Source organism: Alligator mississippiensis, chromosome 1 (genome assembly GCF_030867095.1).
Source record: "Alligator mississippiensis isolate rAllMis1 chromosome 1, rAllMis1, whole genome shotgun sequence".
Classification (NCBI taxonomy): Eukaryota; Metazoa; Chordata; order Crocodylia; family Alligatoridae; genus Alligator; species Alligator mississippiensis.
The window spans coordinates 440,926,582-440,939,084 of NC_081824.1; the positions used below are offsets into that span (position 1 = coordinate 440,926,582).

Genomic DNA, 12,503 nt, shown 5'->3' on the forward strand with positions numbered 1-12,503 from the left:
TTTATACATACATACATACATATATTTCTTAACTAAGAAATAAGAATGACAGCACCTTATAATCCTTAGCAATTACAAGGATTTATTTTCTTCACATAAGCTGAAGCACTTGAACAGGTGGTACTGTTAGCCCCATTTTGCAGAGGAGGAAACTGAAGAACAGTTCAACTGATGACTTGCCCAGGACCACAACTGTGATAAACTGATAGTGCTGTGTTTAGATTCTAATTCTCTTATCTTCCAGCCCCATGTTCTATTTCCTGTAGCAAATTACTTTCACAGTATAGATGCAAATACTATACAATCCCATAAAACTGTTTCATTGTGTGTAAAAAGGGACAGTTTTCACATTACACATTCATCCTTAATTAACTTCTCTTTCCTTTCATTGCTTCCTTGTAACCTTAATGTTGAATGAATATTGGTATTTTTGTGTGTATCCAGCTAATTTAGTGACACCGTTGTTCAATAGGTTGAAAAGTACTGGGAGAAGGAACCAGTCATTAGGGTATTATCACCTATTAGCAAATTAAACCTACAAATTCTAACAAATAGCCATTTTTGTTAAAATGGATGCTCACTTTCAGTGTTATGGTATATGAAAATCCCATAAATGCAATGTAATGGGCATATTTTATATGGTAAAAATCCCCAAACTTTAAATTAGATGAACCAGTCAAGCTCCCACTTGAAGGGAAGATTACCATTGATAGTTTAACCTGGAAGAAAAACTGAGTTTCAGTAGTGAGACTAGAAGTATTTTCAAATAATGTAGCATTTAAATGTTACCTGTTGAAATAGGGAAATTTTCTTTGCAATACAAGTTGGGAAATCTTGTTCACATACAGAGCTCTGAGAGAAAGTTCGCCACAGATCTGCATCTTCAAAGCTGAGTGTTTGATACAGTGCTGGAAATGAGATCTGCAAGGCCAACAGTGAGCATGTAAGGGTAAAATATGACTTCTAAGAACACATATTATAATTTTAAAAGTTTGCAAATGTATCTATGGAACCAGTCCTGAAGCTTATGCATGAACCATGTGCTATTTAACCTGAGTCCTAAGAGACAGAAAATCAACATTGGAGATATATATATTCAATGTATACCTCTTTATCCATGTGTTCCCTTTTCCAACTCCTGGCATTGCATATACAGTCATTTTTCTCTGTATTTTTTTATTCATTGTCCTTCAAGTGCCCATTTCTTTTTTGTTTCTCCATCTTGTTATTTTCTTCACCCATGACTGAGGGTTCCCTCTCTTTTCCTCTTTGTGGCTACTGCTTTCTATCCTGGTTCAGTGGTGACGCGTAGGGGGTGCACGTGAACTTCCTGAGAGTGCCAGTGCACCCCCTGCCAGGCCGCACTCCCCGTTTAGCTGGCGGGCAGAGGGGCAGCCAGAGCACCAGTGCTCCCCCTGTGAACGCCGGCTGGGGCTGCTAGCAAAAGCAGCCATGCCGCATCCAGAAGTGGCTGTGGGACTTCCAGAAGCGGCGTGGCCACATTTTGGTGAGTGAGATCAGGCGCTGGGAGGTCCCCCACCTCGGTCACTGACTGGTGTCAAGTGGAGCACGTGCCAGTCACCCATGTCCTAGTTGCTTTCTTTCTCCCACTGAAGAGAAGATGATGAAAAATAAGCAATATTGAAGTATGGCTACACTACACCAGAGCTTTGGTTCTTAATCTCCCTCCTTTGCCTGTGATCACTCAGCTTTCCTTTCTTACTGGTACTCAATAAACAAAATTTTAAGTATACTTTTGTATCTACTTATATAGAATATAAAACATACATTATATTAAGTCAAAGCCAAAAAGCTCATAATTTACTATGCATAAAGGGTACCCAGTATATAATGTAAGAAATAGGGATGCATTCCCACTTTGGTGAAGGAGGGAGGAAGTAAGTCTGGGACTAGGGAAAGGGCAGGGGAAGGGATGTGGCACAGTCCCTCGACCACTCCTGGGGCTGCAGCAAGGAGCAAAGTGGAGGGAATGGTAAGTGAGTGCAGGGCACAGGGCGGTAGGGCATGGCTCTTGCTGCTACGTGCACCCTGGAAGGCCTTCAGGCTGGGGGGCTGCGCCGGGCTCTTCCCAGAGGGCGTGTGCCCCCAGATCTGTGCGCAGGACAAGAGCAGGCTGCTGCTGCAGGCTGGTGCTGGCAGCAGAAGTGGGCTCTTCTCTGAGCTTGGGGTGGGTGACAGCGGAGGGGGGCTGCCCAAAATTCACTGTAGGCCCCCCAACCTACCCTTCCAGCACCACCACCAAGCGCTGGGAAGAGCCCGGTGCTGCCGCTGGCCCCAGCTGGCAGCGGCAGCCTGCTCTCATCCCACGTGCAGATCGGGGAGCGCGTGCCCCCCCAGGAAGAGCCCGCAGACCTCCCGGGATGCACAGAGCAGCAAGAGCCACACCCTCCTGCCCCACACCCAGCACCCATTTATAGTTCCCTCTGCTTTGCTCCCTGCTGCAGCCCTGGGCCTCCGCTTCTCCCCACTCACCCCAGCCCCTGCTGCAGCGGCCCCAGAAGCAACTGACACCAGCTGCCTGCAGCTGCAGGGCTGCACTGTGCCTCAAAACCCCTGGGCTCCACTTGTCCCCCATTCACCCCAGCTCCTGTTGCAGCAGACCCAGAAGCACCTGACACCACCTGCCTGCACCATGGCACAGCGCAGCCCAGGAGCTGGGGTGAGTGGGGGCACACGGAGCCCCGAGGGGTTCCGGGCGCGGTGCAGCCCAATGGCTGCAAGCAGCTGGCATTGGTCACTCCCAGAGCAGCTGCAGCAGGGGCTGGGGTGAGTGGGGCCCTGGCCCCACAGCCCTTCCCCCTCCCCCCCCCACAGACTTACCTGCTTGGGGGGGTACCAATCGCATAAGAGTGAATTTACCTTGTGTATAACAAATTTAGAGTATAAAAATGGTTATTGCATAAAAGCAAAATTTCATATACAGAACCCGCATAAATCGAGGGAAGCCTGTAGTTCAGGCTGGACTCCAGTAGAGTCAACAGTGTTTCAATCCATGGTGAGCCCACAGCTCAGCAATGCTCAGTATGTGTGCATACTTCTGATACCCACCACAAAGGGTCCATGTGCTAATTAGCCCCCACTCATGATTGCAACCAGGTGCACTTTTCATGAATCCTCAGATCCTTCAAAAATTATATGCAAATCAGATGCAAGGCAACCTGGTCTGGCTCCACCTCATGAAGGGCAGGGCCACACTAATCATATGTGACAGGCTGAGAGAGGAGGCAACAAAGGGATTCTAGGTGAACTGTTTGGGGCCCTGTTTGGGCCAGATGTTTGCCAGACATTTAAGGCTGGTGAAGAAACAGCATTCATTGGAAATGGGAAAGAAAAGCACATCTCAGATGTGGAGTAAAGAGGAAGTCAGAATGTATGTAGTGTAGTGGCTCACTAGGACTTGAAAAATTCGGTACTGAAAAAGACCACGTGCAATGAATACTAGCTTATATTTTATTCAGATGGGTTATACTACCATCTCATTATGAAAGTTTCCCAGCTGTATGTTTACCCTATATGGAGCATGTGTCCTATAGTCATGCTCACCATTTGTTGCATTTAATCAACATCATAATTGTTTTCAATAAGTGAATACATGATGCTTTTGGCACCAGTTTTATGATATACCATGTATTTAATGAGGTTTCCTTGTATGCAATCATAGGACTGAGGGGCTGTTTTCCCCATACTGATTGGGGGGAAACCTTATTTTGTGTTTGAGTAAATATGTTAATTACACAACTAATGTTTCATGGTAGACAAACTGTAAGATGCTTGTGAAAATGTGCCTTTATATGAATTTGTTTATTAAAAATACTTCATAATGTTTCTTCTTCCCACAATGGTTATTTTCCTGTCCAGAGGAAAAGAAATGCTGCATTCTGAATAGTCTCATAACATTTTGCAATCCAAATACGACAGTAAAAACTTCATTCATATGCATTAAAATTCATCATTATCTTGGAAACCGATGTGAAATACTGAGTACTGAAATGGCTTAGAACAATGAGGACTGAATGAAAATAATACTTTCTGGGAGCACTTTCAACTGAGCATATATTAGACTATAGTTTTTTGAAGAGTTTAAAATAACAAAACCCTGTCCTGACGACAAGTATATAGTTTATTTTCAAGTCTAAATTAATACTTACAAATAAATCAAGCTCTTTTGAAATGGAATTTAACATATCACATAGATTTTACCTTCAGAGATGCTACTGCCCAAGCTCGTTCCTGTTCTATCCAAGAGGGAATCTGGTCACGAATATTTCTTTGTGAATCCTTTATAAAACAAAATAATTTAAATCTATTATACATATATTTGTGAAACTCAAACCTCCAAAGTGTTTATTAACCAAGACTGCAAAATATAAATCGATATTAAAACATTATTAGTACTACTTCCATGAACCTTTCCATCATTGTCTATTTGTAATCTTAAAATGGAATAGTAATGCTTGTTTATTATTGCTATTATATAGTTACTACTGTTTGCTAAAATCATATAAAATATGATACTTTATCATGCCCCCTTCATCTTCACTACAGACAAGTAATTCTGAAGTTCTGCAAACTAATTTTTAGTATTAAACTTTACAGGAATGTCTTATTGCTCTATTCAATCTTTTTAATAATGCCCACTGCCCCTTAGGAAGCCAGTGTAGAAGAATCTAAAGGACATCTATCTCAACTTAAGGCACACTGGAAGACAGGCCATTCTGACAAAGCAAACAATCAAGTTAAATATTTTCCAGTCGATCCTGATCTTTCTCCCAAATACCTAAGGTACAAGGAGCTGTATGAAAAAAAATAACCAAAAATGAGAAAGACGTAATATAGAACAAACTCTTACTCTAGTGTAAAACAAGAGTATACTTTAAATATTTTGAGCTATTTTCCTCCTAAAGGATGGTTCTACAAAATAAAAAAACCAAGACCGTAATGATCTACAAAAGTGTGGATGGAGCAGGTAACATTACAAAAATCTTCTGTAGGATCTTAGGTGTGTAAAAGGGATTCTAACCCCTTCTGGACTAACACATTATACATGTACAAACTTCAGCACTGCACAGTGCAATTCACTTGGTTGTAAATCATGTAGAAGCTTGTGAACTCAAACGTTTAGAGCAAAAGAAAACTAGCAAGCATGATGTTTAACTAAATTAAATCTCAGTGTCTTGTCCAGAAGATGACCTTCAATTTGAGAAAGAAAAATAATTTCCTGTAATATATGGGAAAATTAATATTTGTAATAAATAATTCTGAAGTTGGACCATCAGATTTTACAAGCATCCACTCTGGATATTTTTCTTGTGGTTGCAATAAGGAACAAGCCATCAAGGTACTAGCAGCTATTGTTTTCAAGTGGTTAGTTATAAGAGTTTCTAACCCTATGAAAAAAGTTCCAAACAGGAAATGCAGTTTTGATTACGACAGATGATCTGACCAGGAAACTTCAATGTCAGAGACTTCTATGAGTCCTTGCTTAAGATATTTTGATCTGCAAAATGAAAAGTGCTGGTTGGAGTTCAGAGTCTTAGTCCTTCTCTAACAATCCCAAAAGAATTATAAATGCCTGTTTTCCTGGAAGTGACCTTTTTGTCTTGAGACACATTGGAAAAGGTATCATCCAAACTCCTTCATGGAATAAAGTGATGAAAAATAACACACTTCTATTGTTAAAGAATACATCATTCTATTCAGCGCTTGTCATTAGGCTTATTCTTGATTTCCATGGTCATCTTGTTGTGCTCTTAAACAAGGGAGTACTACTCTCTCAGATGATACTGAAAAGCTGAGCTCCTAGGGTACCTATACAAGAACAAGGAGGCTACTCTGACATTCTGTAATTCTAATGCACAGGAGCAGACTCAGCTGAGTCTGCTGGAGTGTGGCAATTGCTGCGCTCCAGCAGCCTCCCATGTCTCGTGTATCAGTGTCCCCATATTTAAAAATGGCAGCGCAGGTGTTTTATGCAAAGCTTGTCGATAAAGTGTCCCCACCACCATTTTGAAGCATGGGGATGCTGATACATGTATGCATACCAGCCCAGCCTCTGGCTTCTTTACTTTTCATTCCATCCAGGAAGAGCACACACCAACTGCAGAAACTTCCTTAGCCTGACAAAGGGTTTTTGAATCTGAAAGCTTGCTTAAAAATTGGTCTAATAAAAGATATCAGATTCACTCAAACAACTTTGTCTTGTTAGGCGAGTACATATGGTTTGCTGAATCCAAGGGCAGATGTTGACAAATAAACCCTTACAAGATGTGTTACTGGAAAAATATCATTCAATTAATTAATAATGGCTTCTCTCTACCTCTATGATTTCTAAGAAAGTATCCTCACTAATATAGCATCTCTTTTTCTTTAATCCACTTTATTTACCTGGTCCAACCATGCTCATCGGGTGGGACTTACCACAATTTCCCATTTGCACAAAAAAGTCTTCCCCACAATTGGAGGGCTGTAAGAATATTATTCAAGCTGCACTAAAGCTTAGCTTCAAAAACAAAGATTGAAATGAATAAAATGGAACAGTTTTGTCACTGCCAATGTGAGGAAAATATCTGAGATCAGAGCTAAAAGAATATGTCAAAATTGAAGATGAATTTGATCTGAACAAAAGATAGGTATAGTGAAAAGTGAGGTGCTGGGAAGAGGCCAGGATCCAGTCATACTTATTTAAAAAATGGGTATATTCAAAACAGAAAAATTTACATTTGGAAAATTTACTATACTCACAAAGAAAAAGAAAACTTGTACCCTGTGCTCTCCTCTAAACGTAGACAATTTTTACCATATTTAAAAGTTTTAGAATATTTAAATTACAATTTGAAAGTTGAATTATGTAAAAGCAGGAAACAAAATTGTACAATGATAGTTCAAGCATCTGTATTCAATAAAAGAATCCTTATTTCAGAATACATATATATTTAGCTTACTGATTTTCTTAAAGTATCTCCAATGATTACACCAGTGAAAGTATCCCATTCCTATGGGGAAAAATGAAAAAAGGCATCTTAAAAACATAAATATTATATACAGTAACGTATGCAATGTAGAGGGAATATAGAGGAGAAAAATCAAAATGAAGGCTATGATTTCGAAAGAAGCCTAAGGAATTTTGCACCTACCTCCTCACATCCTATTGACTTGAGTGCTTAGGTCTATTTGTTAACTGCGAACTAAGTGGCTAAAGGCATTATTTTTTGAGAAAAGGTATAAAAGGCAAAAAAGTATAATTTGGCCAAGAAAAGTATCAAGAACTTAGCAGGAGTTCAAAAACTACTGGATATTTATATGAATAGCATGATCATCAAAAGGCTTGAAAACAAAAATAATAATTAAAAGCCTCCCAAGGTTATGGAAGGAATACAAAACCTCATGCTTCAGTACCTAAGCCATCTAAAAGTTTCCTGGGTAGGATTATCCAATGAGGGCTAGATTTTCAGAGGCATTTAGTCATCTAAAAATGCACTGAAGTCAGTGGAAGTCAGGTGTACAGCCAGCTCAGACAGTTCTGTAAATGCCACTAAGTACCTGTCTTCATTTTAGGTACCTAAATACCTTTGAAAATCTGCCCTTAACTGACTACTCCAGGCTTTCTAGCTCTTCATAATCATGCACCAAGTACTAGGCAAAGTTCTTAAAACATGCAAATACACAGGAATAAACAGATTATATACTATGGCACAGTGTAATACAGTACAAAGAATATTCTGGTCAACAAAGAAAAGGAAAATATTTATGAAACATCTAATGATGATCTCTCTTAAACCACGGTATGCACATCCAGGAAAAGTGATGTGTGTCATTTTAACAGGGACAATTGTATTAAAAAAAAATATATGTTGTATGGAGCAAGCCTGTATTTGGAGGGGGGGGAAAGTAAATCACGAGGTGGGGAAAGTAAATTTAACATATACATGCATACACATACACACTATACAACATACTTATGGACACAAAGAGGTTCTCTTGTTTAAGGAAAATAATATTTCTCCAACCTTAAGTAAATCTGTACCTCCACCAGGCCTCTATCCATTATTCAACTAAAAATCTAAAAGCCAGCAATATAACAGTTTTGTGGCTCTATCAGTCTCCAAAGCCTCGACACCACCACATCTTTTCTAAGATACTTAACATTCCTTTGTCTTAGCGCTCAGAAACAAATTTATTAAATAGCCATTCAAATATTAAAATAAATGTAAATTATAAAAATGAAGTTAGTACACAAGAACATAAAGGCTATTCAGTCCAAAAATGGGGAAAATGGGACTGTTTATTGGAAGAAAATCAATATAGAAATCCATGTAAACTGGATGCAGCAGGAATTTGTATACATAGGCTGAGAGAAACTGTTTTTTTTGTCTTCAGCCATGGCCTTCTACAGTACATATGTTCAACTGAATCACAAAACTGCTGATCAATAAAGCAGAACCAAGTTGTTAAAGGCAACATTTTAATGACTAATGCACATAGACTACAGAACTCTCTAGCAGAACAATAGGTGACACCTAACCTTACCATATTCCGAGCTAAAAGCAAAACACACCTCTTCTGCCTAGATTTTTCCCCATAAATTTCTTACACCCAACTCCACCTCAACAATCTAATTAAAATAACTTACTTTTTCATGAAAGAGAAATATTGATACTATTTGCTTGTTTTACCTCTTGAAAAGTATTCAGTTAGTACAAGGATATATATCATTCAACATGGACCAGACTGAAATAACTTTATTAGCTGATACAAGTGCATGTTGCACATAAGCAGTCAAGATATAAAATACTACAAACAAACAATTAAGGTCAGGTGGCCAGGCATTACATTTGTAATAAACATACTGTTTGCAAGTCCCTGCCCAAACGAGTTCACAATCTAAATGATTAAATGGAGAAAGTGAAGCATTCTCAGAAACTGAGAGAAATTTAAGTCATAGCTCTGATGTTGGTGAATGTACCTTTTAATATTTGGACCTCAGCATGCAAACCTGGAAAACTCATGGTCTCAACCACCTCTTGCAAAAGTCCTGGCTGACTGTTGTTCCTGCCCTTTTAACAGCTGTATAACCAATCTTTCCTTCTCCCTCTACTTCCAAAACCCTTCTATCTGCCTTGGCAACTTCCTGCTGTCTGGCCTGCCTCTCATCTTGTACATAAAGCTCCAAAATATAGCACTACATTCATCCTCCTCTCCTGCTCTATTAGCCATTTCATTAATTTCCATCCCTTTAGTCTTTCCACATCAAATGTTCCTTCTATCAGGCCACTTATAAATATATGAATCCTATTTCATGTGTCTTTTTGTTCATTAAGCAAAAAACTCAGACGTTTTCTCTAATACTTACATTATCTTGGAAAAGTTCAGGGTGCATTCCTCGTACAAAATGGAGAGCAAACATTAGTTGATCAGCCTGAAATAAAAGTAGAATACATGAACTGATAAATTTGCCAAAATTCACTTTCTGAATAACCTATCTAATAGAACCTCAGTATCTAAACTTCTTTTCTGATCAGCATAGTTGCAGAATTTTTAGGTTCACCATGTATAATTCAAACACAGAACATACCTTTCAAGCTAGTTAACAACATGCATGCACATGTGGTAAATAACCTTAGTCAAAATCTCAGATCAAATACACTCAAATTTGATGAGACATGGGAGAATGGAATGTCTATAATGAACCAATCAAAAAAAAATTATAGAATATTATAGAAACAGGGTGGTGGAAATACTTGACATGCTGTGTTCTGCTGTTGCAAGAGGCAGAACTTTTATCCTTGACTGTTTGTAATTTAGTCCTACATTTAAGCCAAAACATTTGAACTTCTACCAATTCTTCTACACACAAAGGAATACCCTACATGGAAAGAATTAGTGGAAATACAAATAATACAGACACACAGAATAATAGAGAAGTAGGTCTGGACGGGACCTCCAGAGATCAGCTAATCCAACCCCCTACCATAGGCAGGAAAGGCCCAGTAGGGAGATCATGCCTGCAAGCTTGGTTTTATTAACACTACACTCTAGCTGAGCTAAACAGCCATTGAATACAGATTAAATAGATATCTTATGTCCTTATAAATAAATATAAAAGTCCTGATATTCAAAACTGGTGAACTCCTGTCAGCACCAAAATGAAGTCAGTGGATGATGCTGGAAACAAAACATTTAATCAGGAGCAGCTGTAACCACAACTGTGCCTCCCAGGCATTGCAGATGCTCTCTGGTGGCCTCTCCAAATCCTGTTATCACTCTGGTTTGCCAGGGGGCTCCCTTATATTTGTCTTCCATGCCTTGATCTTCAGTATACTAAAACAGGGAGGAAGTCCTCAGATTTCCAATGACACCTGGGGTGCCTCACCCTACTCTGCTCATCAAATCACCTCTGTATAGCCCAATTTTTACCCACCTATTTTACCCAGCATTAAGAAGCGTGTCTCTATCCTCAATTGGCTGCTCTTGCTCTACAGGGCCTTAAATCAACTGAAGATACAAGCACCTTCACCAGATGCCCTGAAGTGGCCTCCCTACTCCCCTTAAAGCCACCCCATGCCTTGTGGCTAAATAAACACAGACACAAAAAACCAAAACATAATTGTCATGAATTTACAATATTTTGAGGCATTTGTGGAATGTCATACATGTTTTCCCAAGTTTATTTTACTGATATGTCATACATCGTCTTGAAATATATGTAACATCAAGCTGTGTTCAGACTTGCCATCCTTATAGTTCTATAAATTGCGTTTTTTTAGAATTGCAGAGAAGTAGGGCTGGAAGGGACCTCCAGAGCTCATCTAGTCCAACCCCTGCCTGAGGTAGGATTGTCCCAAAACCTCCTATACAAATCCACTGTCTAACCTATTAGCAAAACTACACAGTCAACCCTGACAATTACAAATCATAACAACCTAACCTGCCACAGGTAAAGCAGAGGGACCACAGTGGCCAACATCCTTCTGCTGCAGACAGTGTTAAAAATATGCTTGAGAAATCCCAGGAAGAGGACCATGCCACTGCTAGAAGAAGTGAAAAACCCTCAGAATCCATGCCAATCATTTCATGTAATAAAATTCTTTCCTGACCCCAAATATAGCCATCAGGCTGACACTGAGTGGAGGCACAAAACCCTCTAGCTAGGAGCCTCCAACTCTAAATCCCAGCAGGACCACTGGCATAGCCCAGTCAAAATCCCAGCTTTAGCTGCAGCCAATGCTTCTGAGGAAGGCAAAAAGAAAACCCTGACATGTAGCAGGAAGAGGGGGAAACTTGGATGCATGTGGCAACCAGCAAAGCTCAGAAGAATGGGAAATTCTAAGAGCATTGCATAGACATAGCTTCTCCTAGATCATTGCTGACCAATGCCTGTCCAACCTCTTTTTGAAGACCCTCAATGATGGAGAGAGTCCATAACTTCCCTAAATAGGCTATTCCAGTACATCACTGTTCTAACAGCAAAGAAGTCTTTCTTGATATCATATTTAAACCTACTTTTCTGTAACTTCAAGCTACTGAAACACATCCTATTCTCTGCAGCAAGAGAGAAAAAGTGTTCTCCTTCTTATTTCTGACGGCCCTATTTGAACACTGTGATCATATCCCCTCTTACAGACCTCTTCCACAAGCTAAACATGCCTATCTCCTTCAACATCCAATCTTGTGGCTGCCTTCCAAACTCTGTCATTTTTGTTGTCTACCTCTGAACTCTAACTTCTCCATGTCCTTTTTGAAATGCAGAAACAAAAACCACGTGCAGTACTCTAGATGAGACCTATCCAGTGCCAAGTAAGAAGGCACTATCACTGCCAGTGCCTTGTATCTAATGCTTCTATTGATGTATCCCAAAACTGAATTTGCCTTTTGTGCAGCTGCATCACACTACAGACTCAGCCTCTATCAAGGCTCCCAGATCCCTGTCCATAGTGCTACCATCCAGCCAGATGTCACCTATTATGTATTTTTGATTATTCTTCCCAAAGCGTAGCACCTTGCCTTTGTCAGTCTTGAACTTTATCCTGTTAGTTCCAGCCCAGCTTTTCAATCTATTAAGATCCTCTGAATTGTACTCCTAGCCTCCAACACATTTGCAATCATCTAAATCATTAATAAGCAAGTGGAACAGCACTGGACCCAGAACAGACCCATGTGGGACTTCAACCAAAACCTCCTGCCATTCTAACATGGATTCATTTATAAGTACCCTTTGCTTGTGGCTGTTGAGCCAGTTGCCCATCCACCTTATAGTAATCTTGTCTAAAGCTTGTAAGTTATAACACAGCCAAGATTGTATAACAGGATGATGCATTTCAGATGTAACCCCCTGAACAATGAGTTTCCCACGTGGAAGAGGCTCAAATTTTAGATGACTGGGAAAAATAATCAAGGAGAATTAGTATCTGACATGGGTAGGCTTAATGGCCAGCCTTGCAGATTTGGGCCTTGTTATATCTTATGCCAGGGATGGGCAATCATTT

General features: G+C 39.9%; 1 protein-coding gene across 1 annotated transcript in view; it reads right to left on the bottom strand.

The window, feature by feature from the left end:
- The window catches only part of DYNC2H1 (dynein cytoplasmic 2 heavy chain 1), a 430,672-nt gene that overhangs the window by 232,785 nt on the left and 185,384 nt on the right, over positions 1 to 12,503 (bottom strand). Inside the window, exons 71-74 of the mRNA XM_006271584.4 lie at positions 9,371 to 9,436; positions 6,963 to 7,013; positions 4,222 to 4,299; positions 790 to 921 (exon numbers count right to left, since the gene is read on the bottom strand). Of these exons, the coding sequence (XP_006271646.1) occupies positions 790 to 921; positions 4,222 to 4,299; positions 6,963 to 7,013; positions 9,371 to 9,436 (327 nt within the window). The remainder of the gene's footprint in view (positions 1 to 789; positions 922 to 4,221; positions 4,300 to 6,962; positions 7,014 to 9,370; positions 9,437 to 12,503) is intronic.